Below are 13,422 nucleotides of genomic sequence, written 5' to 3'. Positions count from 1 at the left end.
AGCGTGTTAGAAAGAAGAAAGGACACGTGTAGCCACATCTCCTAAAGGGAACAGCAAAGTCTCTTTGCATTTACTACAGAGCTTGTAGTTCTGAGGTGAGCTAGCCAGGGCTGGGGGATGTGATGTGGTGTGTCTATGAATTTAATGTGGTTTTTTTTTGCCCCACTTTGCTGAACAAGGATCGACTGATAGTGAAAAAGAATTGTGGCTTAAGTTTAATCAGGTATTAAAAGATTTCGGGGGTTTTTTTAAGTGCAAGGTTTCCTAGAGATTTCAGTTTGGGGCTGAACTATTACTGGGCATAAAGCAAACTGTAAAATTTTAACATCTCTCTAAATGGCTTCACACAGCTCATGTAAAAGTCTTATATGTTTGGGGTTTTTTCTGGAGCTGAAGCAAATTAATCAGTTGTGATAGCTTTAACTGGATGTTGTCCTAGTGTTTCTTACACATTTTTATTGGGACATGGCTACCAAGCTTTGGCTGCTTTTTAAGGGCTGCTGCTATAACCCTGAAGTGTTTCCAAACACAGTCCTGTTGAAAGCCAGCTACTTATTTCTGGTTTACATTTTGCCAATTACTTCCAAGAACGCTAATAAATGTTAGTTGTCTCTCACTCTCCCTCTCTGTCTGTGAAGCACTAATGCAAAGAGGGAGGTTAAGATTGTTATTTCTGTGGCGTGTGAAATGGGCTGGATGTTAGCGAGGAGCAGAGCAAGGCGTGTGCCCTGCCTCCCGAGCAAGCAGCAGCAAAGAGCCTGCGTGAGAAAAGCAGGAGAGAAAGTGAGAAGAGTGCCAGGAGCAGAACTGTAGAGAGCTCTTAGAACGTCAGAGAACGTGTGCTGGTTTCCTATTTGTTCCTCAACAGAGAGCTCTTTACTTTGATCTTACACACGAGGGCCTTTGGGGGTGCACAAGTAGGGATTTTTCCAAGGTGAAGGGATGCGAGAGGAGGCAGAGGGGATTTATTTCTTCTGGATTTGAGAGCATCTTCACTGTTTGTGACCACATCTTTTTGCAGCGAAAAGCTGGGCAGTGGGTATGGGCCTTGGCCTCTCTGTAGTTTTCCAGGCGTGTGGTACGTGGTGGCTGCAGTCCTCTGCATGCAGTTTTTGGTATTTCCAGATGCTGTTAATATATTCCCTGTTTCCCTGCAGTCCTTCGCGCGTCTGTGCAGCCAAGCTCTCGGAGCTGGCGCGTTTCCTCACCGTGAGAGCATCGCAGATGCGGGATGCACTTGCTCCAAGGCTCGTGGGGAAGGGCCGCTCCGCCCAGCCAAGGGGCCCCGCAGGCTGCGCGGGTCCCCGGCAGCCCGGCCGAGCCCTGCGCTCGCGCTCAACCCGCGCGACTTTTGTGCATCAGCTTCGGCCAATTTGCTATGGTTTAGGGCTGTGGAGCCAGCTGTCTGCAATGTGATGTAATGTTGCCCTGGAAACCAGAAATGAAACACTTAAGCATTCACCACAGAGTTACTACATACAGCATTAGCCAAAGTAATTAAAAGTTGAGCCATATGGGCTTTCGGATGGAAAAATTTGGAGCGGAGGAGATGGAAGTTAGGTTGTTCCTATTTGCAGTACTGCAAATCTGTTTGTTGTCCCCTTGAGGGCACGGGGAGAGGCTGCCTTGGCCGTGCACAGGGGTGCAGGGAGCTAGAGGGGCTCTGGCTGTTTTATCAGCACTTTAAGGACACCGAGGCTTGGCCTGATGGAAGAGCTGTGTGCCAGGGACCAGGAGGCACTGGTGGGCAGGGTGCAGCATGGATTCCTCCAGTGCCGGAGAGCCTCTGGCTGAGCATCACGCAGACTTGTCCACTCTGTAGCAGACCACACTACCCTTCTACAGTGCTGCAGCCTGTGAAGGGGGAAGAGAGCAAGAGGGGCTGGCAGCTGGCTACATCCAAGCCCTGTGCCAAGGCTTCGCTGCTAGAGCTGTCCAGGAAACCATTTGCCCAGCCTGCCATGCTTTGGGGACATTGGGGTAATTTTCCCATCTGAAGTCAGGGACAGCTACCAAAAAAAGCAATTCAGTCACCATGAAATAGGGGAGGGGTAGAGTGGATTGGGGAAGTCAAAGCATGGAAGTTCAGTGATTTGAATATGTCAATTATGGCCTGAATGCTTTACATTTCTGTTTTCTGTTTAATATTAGCTGTAAAAGAAAGCATTACTTAAGCTGGAAAATTAAGCTCTGTTTCCCATGTGCCAGAATGGAAACTTTTGTTAATTCCAAGGCCTTTCTTAAAAAGTTGATTCAAAAACAGGAAGCAAGTGAAGAGTAATCCTTTTTGAAAATACATTCATTTTCAAGGAATTGGCATTTTTTGACAATAAGGTTTCCTGAGCAGCACCAGTGGTGTAGTCAAAATTTTTAAGCCTTTTTGCATAAACTTACTGTCCATCCTTTTTTTGCTGTAGAAGATTTCTCTGTCACATGCTACGTGGTATGATAGGAGGTAGGCTTTTGAAGGGAGACTGTCTTTGTCTTTCATCTACCCGTGAAGCACGACCTGTTCTCGCCTACCTTCAAAGTACTGGTGACAGAAAGGATCTGTCACTGCTTGTGGAGGACCCCAGCTCAAAAGGGTACTAGGAATCCTGAAGCATGGGGGAAAAGCAGCTGGCACTTACTTGTGATTGGACTTTATTTATTTTGAAGTATGGTGAACCCCCTCTTTACCATCCACTCAGGTTTTGATTTCAGTACCTTGCGCTGAGGCTATTTTGACACTTGCTTTTGCTGTGATACTTTTGAATGTAAATGTCAGATGTCGTAAAAGCTCTTCGTTGTTGTTGTTGTTGTTGAGTCTTCATAACCCTGAGGGGGCACAGTTTCTTATCAGATATCAGTGGTGCAAAGTAGGACTAGCTGTTTATTCTTCTATGAAATCATGGATGGAGGGACCAGGTATGAGCTGTTCTCTAAGTCTGACAGAGCTCACAGTTTCAGAAACAGTAGTCTTGCAAACTGGAGGGTGCAAGAAGAGTAAAGATGGAAAGCAATCCCCTAGAGTGATTGCATTTAAAATAAACCCATCTTGAGTGCAGAATATGCATGATGGTTGCTTGCCAGGATGTACTTAATGGCCCAAGAAATCTTGACTGAACTTCTTGATTACAGTCAATAATCCATTCATCATCTTATCTAAATGTGTCTGCCTTGCTTGACATCACTAAGTTGTCCTAGGCATAAACTCTGAATTAATGCTCATGTTGTTGCTTAATTTACTTCTTGTAAACCACTCCGGTACTCTTTACAGTCCTATACTTCCCAAAGGAAGTTTATTAATTACCTAGCCATTCTGTAACCACAATAAACGCGTTTGTGCAATTCTTGGATGATAGAATGACTGTTCCTACTGCCATATGTGGTCAGTTTGGTATTCCTCCTTATTTTGGAGTAATGCAAAGCTTGTGGAAAAGTGGTAATGGACAGTGCCCTCGCAGCAATTTGTTGAAGCTTGCTCTGGTGTGGTTCTGGGGCCGTTGTGAGGTGCATGCCTGGCAGGCAGGCTTTCAGAGCTTCCCTGGCTCTGTCAGGCACTGTCTGTGTCTTTGGAAGCATTCCAGTGCAGCTGCTAATTGGTGTCCTGCCCCATGGCATCTGCCTTTAGTACCTCATCCTGGTATTTAAGTGCACTACAAAAGTAGAAAGCACTTTTATGTTCAGCCTCTCTTACTCATCCTCCAGATAAACAGACGGCATTTTTGCTGGGAAGAGAAGGGGCTGGCTTTTTTTTGTTTGTTTGTTTTTACTTGGCTTGCATCTCTTGGGGATCTTTATTTTTAAAAGTTTAATTAAGGAGAAGGAGAAAAAAGGATGAGCACACTGTGGAAACCCAAATAGCTGCACTGACAGGAAGTTGCATGAGGGTTTTTAGAGCTGACCATTAGGAATGCTGTGAATTGGCTGGGACTATGAGTGCAAACAAAGTAAGGTATACGATCCATACCGCACTCCAGCTGGAGCCTGTGCTGTGTGCAGGAATGTGCAGCAGCGCAGGATGCCAGGGCTGTCCTGGCCAAGCCGGAGAGCCCTGCTGGCCTCCTCTCCTCTCCCCTTCCCTGCCCTTCCCCCCGCCGCCTTCCACATTCTGAACTGATTAAAACAGAGGAAGTAGCACGTTGAACATTGGATCTGGCTCGAAAATCGAAGTTGTCTTCTCGTTCACAAGGAATGGATTGTTTCAGCTTGTTGTGTCACTGCTGCTGGAGAAAAGGGAATTTTTTTTTGTCTCTGTAATGTTTGATACTTGAGGGAAAACAGCTGGAACTGAGCATACTGGATCAGATGCAAAACGAAACGGGATGCTGGGGAATATGGACTGCACTGTATATCTGAAAAGGTCAGAGTTTTCCCTTGGTCAGTGCTGGAGGAATGCTCTGTCCATCTTAATTCCAGCCTCGAGAGCCTTCAGGAGGAGTGTAAGGAGCAGGGAGGAGGAAGGGAATATTTTGTAGCTGTGGCAGTCCGTGAGTGAGGCAGATGAGGTCTCCTCCTTCCTTTCCTTCCCATCCCTTTCTTGTGCTGCTGTTTTTGATTTTCTGGGAAGACTGGGGGGAAAAAAAAGAGAAGTCATCAGTGACAGAGCTTCAGTGTGGAAAAGCTGTTTATAACCAGGTTTAAACAGCAAGTTCTGAGATGCCAGACAGACCAGGGACTGACTAAACCACGGGAGCATAACTGGTATGGTAAGAAGAAGCCTGGAAAAGAGCCCTGCCTGAAACATACTGGAAGAGGACGTGGAAGTAGTTATTACACAATGCATGTGAAGAAAGACAAGGGCAGGAATGCATTTCAGTGCCTAGGATCTTACATTGCACAGATTTAGAAATCAAAATGGTATGTCATGCTTTCAGAAAAAGAAAAAAGAAAAAAAGAAAAAAACAAGAAAACCCTCAGTAATTAAAATGTTTCTGTCTGACCTGAGCTGAAAATATAGCACCAGTTACAGAGCTGCATTGACACAACGCAGCAGATGAGCTGGGTTAACTTGACTTGAAGGAGCAAGCCGTGGAACTATTGCTTTATTAATATTCCCTTTGTTTCTTTGCCAGTCAAGAGAACAATCCGATGATGAAACAGAGGAGTCGGTGAAGTTTAAGAGGTTGCACAAGCTGGTGAATTCTACTCGCAGAGTCAGGAAGAAACTCATAAGAGTTGAAGAAATGAAAAAACCCAGCACAGAAGGTAAAAAGCAACATGGTTAAAACTGCTTGCGTGAATGCATGTTTCTGTTGAGAGGGGACTGAAAGTGGAGGGCTGGGGAGGGAGGGGTGGAGTATTCCTAAGGGATAGTAGGAACAACTGCCTTGTCTATTGTGCATGCCTTAAGTTACTGAATTTTTAGGCTTTAGGAGGAGGAAAGTGACAGCCTAGAATGTGGTTACTGCTGATCTGGTGTTCTCAGAGCAGCACTACAGAGCTCCTCATTAAGAGATTAGAAATTGGCTTATGTTTTATGTCCCATGCTGGGGAGGGAACGAGCCTGAGAGTAATCCCAGCCAGCTGCCCGACAAGATCAGCTAGGAGGTAAGTGGAGCCATTACCACACTGCTCCCCCCTCCCAGGCCCTGGGTGGCACACAGGTGAACCTCCTGCTCCTTTTGGGAGGGTAGCAGCTGGCTGGTGGTACGGTTGAACCACATGGCATCACCCTGTGGCAAAAATACAGAACCTCTATCAGGCATTCTTGTCGGCTAGAGGCTGCCTTGTGACTTCTACTTCTGGGGGATCCTGTCTGCAGTTTGGCTTCTGAATGAGCCCTGCTCCCTACAGAGAGGGGGAGAGAAGGGAGGAGGAGGAGGAGGAGGGTGGGGAAAGGGAAGCAAAGTTCAGGGCCTGGGAACACTATGCTGCAGAATTAACTCCGGATGACCTGTATGCATGTGTGAGCACTCAGATTAATGCAGCCTGATCCTCAGGAGCCTCTCTGCACAGCTGTGCTTGAGTCCTCACTGGAATTGTGGGCATCTCTCTATGTTGGTGGCCTTCCTGGCATCGTATGCCAGTTCCCCTCAGCTCTGCAGTGAGCTGAGCGGTATTATGATTCTTTCCTAGTGCATTTAAGGAGAACACGTGCATCTTGCGTATGTGGCAGGAAGCTGCTGGCAGATCTGTGATCCAGCCTGCCTCTCCTGCATTATGGATGGTGTTACCAGCTGGCGTGAAAGGCACAGCCAGTCTAGAGCTCTGGAATGGGCAGCTGTCTCTGTCTGGAAAGGTTTTTATCACCTCATATGGTGAGCATAGAGCTGGGATACCTTGGAAACAAATGTGGATTTTGAGATGGGACAAACAAAATAGGACAATTTTTCCACTGCTCTGGGGAAAAACGGCCCGCAGAGAAGCCTGTCCTATGTCCTCCTTCTCTCCCCGGGAGTCTGGGAAAAGCTGCAGGGAGCGATCAGGAGGAGGCTTCAGGGATGGGAGCAGACACAGGAGCAAGCAGCTCAGGGGCTGCTGGGCATGCAGATGCCTTCCTGCAGTTGGACCAGACTTTCTCTTCAGCATATTAAGTATCTGTCTAGCTCTCTGTATCCTCTCTTACGGTGCTTTACCTCCTTAATTCCTTTTTCCCCCAGTCTTTCACTTAAGTGTGTCGCTCCTGGGTTTTTATTCTCTAGGGCTTTTATTTCCATTGAGTTTTTTCACCCCTGCCCCTGCAGAAAAAGCACTGAACTAGCAACTGTATCCAAAAAAAGTTTGTTCTCCTTCCTTCTTTTTCCATCTGCTCTCTGTCTTCTCTAGCTCTAGGCTTCTCTGATTAAATTATCAGTAACTCTGAGCTTGTAGTTTATCTATCACTCTGGAGTTTCTGTGTAGATTCACTCTTGGAAAACTCAATAGCAGAACCAGTTATTTCTAAATAACAATATGGATTAATTCTGTATAACTTCTGTATAACTGGAAGGCCCCCTCAGTAGCCAAGTGTACCTTAGCAGTAAATATCTATGACTTTCAGGAAATTCAATACCAGAATGTTCATATGGCAAATTAAAAGTGCTTTATTAATGTTGTCCATCCCAATCCCTCACAATACATGTCTGTATTCCCAATTCGATATGTCAGAGGGCTGTGCAAGTTCACAAAAAATAGGGTGGTCAGATTTGGGATTGCTGTCTGGCCTTCCAAGTTACCTGCAGTTGACTGGATTGGTTTTTGAGCTGCTTGCTATGGCTCTTTGAATCTGTGTTATGAATGTAAAGTAATGTGAGGTGACTAGGTTTTGGGAAGTTGGCTGTAATATTTGATTGAGTAACATCAGTAAAATTTGAATAATTTTTTTTTAAATTTGAATGATATTTGGATAAATTCATTAATGTTCAACATTAAGTTGCCTTTAATACAGTGTAAGCGTAGACTTATTTTGAAAACTTACATGCAGTTTCCTGGAAGAAAGATTCTACATAATCCTACTCAAAAATTTCTTCACAAAGAACAACTTTGCTGAATTTCACTTTCGTGTTCCTGTAGATTTTTAAGAAAAACACACTAGTCTCTGATTCTTCTCCCACATTTCTATTACTGACTCTGTTATCACAATGAATGTACATTTGGCTGAGCTGATACTCACTAGAATTTGCCAATATCTGAATCCATATGTATTTTGTCTTAATCTGCTCCTAAGTGAGCCAAATAACTGAAACTTCCTAATTCCTGGGCACCATTCTTATATAGCACTTAAAAATGCATCACATCTACATCTGTGTCATTATGGCTTTGTGTCATGGACTCTCTCCAAATAACATCTGTTACAGTGTTGACACACAATGCATATTTTACAAGCTGTTTGAAAACATATTTACTTAGTTGACTAAAATTGTTTATCAGTACATACTCAGTCCCAGGGGAATGTCTATTTTCTGTTCAAATTAAGATGTAGAGGGGGAGAAGAGCAAGCTGGACAGTCCAGGGAAAGTGGTGTCAAAAAAAGACTCCAGTCAACAGACCTACCCCAATAAATTTCTCAAGAGTGAAAGTTGCATGTCAGATTTGATCCATTATCCCTTCAGTGTCATGATGAACTTTGTCATAGTAAAATAGCATCTTAGGTTTCAACAAAAATATGTCAAATACGTTTTGCCAGTGGAGTGAGCTGAAGGTGAGGCAGGAATCCTATACAGGGCTGCTAATCTGTCATTGTGGAAGATGTTCCTTGTAATTGAATGAGCCAGTTTAGTAAATTGTAGGTATTTTGGTAACAGTTCAAATTTAGTTCTGCTGTAACACTGTGGAAGCAGTCAAAGAAGAAGGCAAAGTTAGGTCATTAGCAAATTTATTTTGGTAAGAAATAAATACAATCATATTTGTGTGTGTGTTTGTATGTCTGATGCATAACTATGAATGCTGTGAAATTTGTCAGGAGACAGAGGAGAATGTATTTTTTTGACTCTTACCTTGTTACTGCATCCAAAACCTGTGCTTATACTTTGCTCAAAAGAAAACACCAAAGTTTCTCTGAAACTTTGAATTTGAAAAATTCAAAGGAATTGCAGTTTCAAGTTCTTTATTCCCTTCACTCCAAAAAGGAAACCTGGCTATCTGCCCATGTCCAGTACTTACGTTGCAAAATATTCCTGTGAAATATTTTCTGGAAAAATTTGGTGAAAACTAAGTGTTTCTTTCATTACCAGGACACTGTTGAAATTGGCACACCTTCAGTTTGACCTACTTTGTTTTTGCCTCTGCTAAATAAATTCTGTGTGATTAAAATTGGTGCCTCTTCTCCCATCAAAATCCAAGAACTTTAAATTTCATCCTGGAGTGTAACTCTATAACTTTCTGTGAAAAATACTCCTTTATGCAGTCACAGGAGCAGTAGGTATTGGAAAACTGGACCTGAGAGATACTTGTTTGGGTTTTAATACCTATTGTAAGCTCACTACAGCTGAGTGTCATATGCAAGTATCAGAAGAAAAACATGAGAAACAGATCCCAGCTCCAGCTTTTAAGGGGTTGTTAGTGGGAACATCTGTGGTCTTAGCTGCAGATGAAAGACAGAAACTTAAAATAATGATGAGTTTACTTACAGGATATTGTCTTCTGTCTGTTGTTAACTAATCCCATCATCCTCACTTCACAAATGGAAGGAGCTGCTTCAGGTTTATCCACTCAAAAATAACTTCTGAGCAATTTACATCAAAAATAGCTTTCTCCCAATTTAAGTGGATGATATCTTGAATAAATACAGTAAGACTCCACAGGGAAACATCTTAGACAATTATGAACAATGACAAGCGTTGTGCTGCTTTTGTCCCCCGTAGGTGTGGAAGAGCATTCACTTGACAACTCTCCTATTCTGGATGACAGATCAGCACTTTACTCTGGAGTTCACAAGAAGCAATTCTACTTTGACAGCTCCTGTGAAAAGCAGCCAGAGGATGACTCGGACTCACTTACTACATCTCCCTCATCCAGCAGTCTCGATACGTGGGGAGCTAACCGGAAGCTGGTGAAGACCTTCAGCAAAACCGATAGCCGTGGCCTTATCAAGCCTCCCAAGAAACTTGGGACATTTTTCTCTTACCCAGAAGAGGAGAAGTCCCAGAAAGTTTGCCGCTCCTTGACAGATGGGGAAATGAAGAAGAGCCTTGGCTCACTGAGCCATGGGGTAAGTACAGAAAGCATTTGCTTTTATGACAGCAACAGGCACAAGCACCATCTTCTGGTGTCCCTGGAGGAGATTCAGAGTGTAAGGAAGCAGATCCGATTGAAGAAAATGGATACTAACTATTCCTGTTCCAGAGCTTTTCTCTGCCAGCGCCCTGCTAGGAAAGGAGCATCCCCCACAACTTGCGACCTGCAATTACTGCGGCACAAAACGAAAGGGGGTGGAGGTTGTGGCTTCCCAAACAGAAGGCTACGAGGGCGCACCTCTGTCAGCGAGTTCAATATTACCTATGTGGTGGAGAGAAGCCTGTACAGTCACCTCAACCTCTCACAGCTGGTGCGTCCCGTTACTGACAGGACCCTGAGCAAGGCCGACAAGCAGGACCTGAGGAGATGCCTGCTGGAGGAGGATGAGGAGGCCAAGAGGAAGTGGGCTGCTACAGTGGATCGCTGTACTAAAAGGGTTCTCTTGAGAATCCACCAAAAGTCTGTGAGTCAAAGAGTTGCCACGAAGGTGGTCTTCCAATTTCTGTGAGGTTGCAGTGAACACTTTCTGCTTCGTACTTTTAACTAAAATTTAGTGCTTCTGCTTTCTTTGCCATTATAAACTCTTAAGCACTGTAATGCCGGTGTAAGGAAAGAGCTCGATATAATCTTGCCAGAGAAGAGTTTTGTTGAGTCTGCTGTTTCTGTCTGTAGAGAGTAACTCGGTGTGAGAGAGAAAATATGACAAAATTCTGCTTTTTAAATTAACTTAGTGCAGAAGTAGAGATCACCAGTGAACAGAGAAGGTATGAGGTGCTTTAAATATATTTTGTGTGATGCTTTGAGAGTCAGTATTCCCTTCAAGGGGTAGCAAGAGATGAACAAGATTTTCAGAGTAATAGAGTATTGTTACTCAACTGTGCTCTATTCCTCTTCAGCTGTCAGTGCCTTAAATTGGCCTTTCCCTTCTCAGATTGCATCTCATCAGTTCACTCACCCTCCCTTACATACACAGCTACAGAAAGACAGAGTTTTGCATTAGGTAGTCACTGCCCTCCTGCTTGCTGCTCAACACCACCGGAATTCTCACTACTGCTCCTTCTTTCTAGCATGGAACGATGGTGGCACCTTCCCTCAGAACATTACAGAAAGGCAACAAGGGGTGGGCAAAAGAGGAAATTGTGCTTACAGTGAGAAATTAAGTGATTTGAACACTCCAGAGTGATCCAAAGCTGCTTCCTGATTATATGACCCAGTTTTGACAGTTCCGTTAACCATGATTCTGAGTTTCCTAGGAACGTGCCTTTGGTGCCAGATCTCCAAAGCTGAGCCAGCTAGTCTGTTGTTCAGCTGACAGTGTTCCCTACTTCAGTGGATGGAAACAGCAGTGCACTTGTAACATTAAGCAAGATATTCCAGTGAACAATACAGTAGAAACAGCTTTTCCTCTTAAATAACAGATTTTAGTTCTTTTTTGAGAGGTCTCTGCTTAATTTCATCTGCTATAAGGTATAAGAGTGATGGCTGTGGTCTCCTTGAATAGCCTGTGGGAGGTGACCAGGCGTGCTGGTTCACTTTTTGCTCTTTGGCCACAAAATACAGATTGATTTTTTTTTCTACCCAATACCATGAGCATTCTCTCTTGGCAGCTTTACTGTTTCTTCTGCATTGATTGCTTACCCTAGCCCTCACAGGATACTGTTTTTATTGCTACAGACATTGTAGCCAGAAGATGTTGCTTTCCTTTAAGGATATTACAATGATAGGAGAAACCTTGCTTGTCCTTCTGTGTGTTAAATAATAAGGTTATCTTGAACCAAAAAGCATCCTCATATGTTCTAGAGATGCCCTATAATTAAAAATACCCTCTAAAACTGTCTTGGTGAAGACAGATGACAGAAACAAACTTTTCAATTCTCCTAATAAGTTAGTCTTGTCTCACCATAGTAATTTCATTATGAAAACTATCTGCACTGACCTTTGCTTAATCACAGAGATACAGTTAGAAATGGACAGTGTTTTGTTGTTGTTGAGGAACTTCTCAGTCAGCTGCTTCTCCAGCTTTGTTTAAATGGGATAAATGTTGGAGACCTGCTGCCCTTACTAACTTTTTCAATGCACCTTTTCCCGGAACCACAAATAGGTGACAAGCTTCAACTAATGCTGCTCCTTCCTAGAAACGCTTAATGTTTGTTTGCTGCAACCTCAGGGAAATTGCAATACCTCTGTATTCAGTGGAATGGGTCACTCTGTCTTGCCTTGCCATTCATTTTTGTCATTTATATTTGTTTCAGTGGCCTGGACATGCATGAAGTTTTCAAATGGCATCAGTTTTTCTTTTCTCCCAGAAGAATAATACTTTTGATTGCATGGCCATTCCATTGAATATCCCTCTCCTCATCCACAGACCTTTTGTTTGATGCAGGATTACCAGGGTCTCTACTGAAGTCTGAAGGTGGCAGTTGAATTTTAAATATAGGGGGAGGTCCATAGGGAAACAACAGGCATCCTTAACAAGGTGCATTTACTCAGAAGCTTTTAAGCAACAGTTGCTGTGCTTTTCAAGAAGACTTCTTTAGGAGGAGCTCTGGATGGTTTGACAGACAGGTTTGCCCAGAGCAGTTCCAGATGTCCTCTCTTCATTGCTGGGATTACCATACACTGCAGGATGAGTTATAATGGTTCTTCACAGAAGGACCAAATTACTTCTAGCTAAACATGCTGTTCTTTAGAAACTGATCTTGCAACTTGTGGTTGGTCTCAAAAGTTTTCTAAAAACAATTTTTAAAACCTGTGCCATAGTCACATTGCCTTTTGGAAAAAAGCACATAGAAAAATTCTACATCACAGCATCCTCTTCAATGTGTGTGGGGCCTACACAAAGCTGGCTTTGAGTTCCACTAGAGTTGTAGTTGGTACAAAAACTTCCATCCAAGTTTGTTGGGTGTAAGCAGCAAGAAGCTAGAAATAAAACCTTTTAAAAGCTATTAATATGAATGCTTCTAAGTGGTGAACAGGAAGAATGTTTACTTTAAAAGAATGAATTCTTATAATTGTTTATTAAGTGTCACTGTTTATACAGCTTGCTTCTTCCTAATAGATAAAGTGGGCTGGTAGTTCTCAGGTGCTGGGTTTTCACTGACTCATGATCCTTTGTAGGTGTGAACCAATACCTAATCAATACCTAACTGATTCTTAAAGTGCCTTTGAAGTTACTTGGTTGGGTAGTTCAGGCCCTAGAAACTTTTAGTTCACAAGCATTGATCTTCTGCCTCATGTTTATCTCAGCTCGGACTGTGAAAAGAATACTTGTAGTAGGCATCTGCCTGTCTTCAAAACCACGCTCAGAGCCCAGAGTTGAAGAGCAAGTTAATTGTAATGCCCATACCTTCATTTCCCTGCATTGCCCCATGAGACTTCTGCCAAGGCCAGCTACTTGAGTACTGTGCAGCTGGCTGCTCATTGGTCTTGTTTTATTACTCCTTGCATTGCAAAGAAAAAGCTGAAAGTGACTAATGCGGAATCAGGGCTTGCTGAGTCTCTGGGGACACAATGCTTATGGATAACTGGGCTGGGTTTTTCCCTCCTCTTACCAAGGGCTTAGCCTACTAGGCTTCCAGTGATTCCCTGTATTTCAGTGGAAATGCAGCCTATGCAGCTATTCAGAAGGTAGGTTGTCCAATGCTTTAAAAGATTTAGATTGGTGGTTCTCTGTTTCAGTGCTGCTGTGGACTTATTTATGAAGGCAGATGGGAGTGAAGAGATGGAGTTGCCAGCACCTTGGAAAACTTGATGCATAAGATGAACAGTTTCCTGAGACCAAAA

The 13,422-nt window shown here is 43.5% G+C and overlaps 1 protein-coding gene across 8 annotated transcripts in view; it reads left to right on the top strand.

The window, feature by feature from the left end:
- The window catches only part of LOC107201978 (SAM and SH3 domain-containing protein 1), a 533,641-nt gene that overhangs the window by 496,938 nt on the left and 23,281 nt on the right, over positions 1-13,422 (top strand). For 4 of the 8 annotated variants that reach the window (XM_019006071.2, XM_019006070.2, XM_019006072.2 and 1 more), the window contains 2 exons: positions 5,058-5,190; positions 9,267-10,102. In XM_019006071.2, the coding sequence (XP_018861616.1) occupies positions 5,058-5,190; positions 9,267-10,102 (969 nt within the window). Of the gene's footprint in view, positions 1-4,192; positions 4,346-4,450; positions 4,843-5,057; positions 5,191-9,266; positions 10,103-13,422 lie in introns of those variants that run through there. The other 4 variants (XM_015622095.3, XM_019006076.2, XM_019006075.2 and 1 more) reach the window with 3 other exon arrangements.

This window comes from Parus major, chromosome 3, assembly GCF_001522545.3.
Source record: "Parus major isolate Abel chromosome 3, Parus_major1.1, whole genome shotgun sequence".
Classification (NCBI taxonomy): Eukaryota; Metazoa; Chordata; class Aves; order Passeriformes; family Paridae; genus Parus; species Parus major.
Note: the sequence above shows the minus strand (reverse complement) of the source record. Positions and strands in the feature narration are given on the sequence as shown.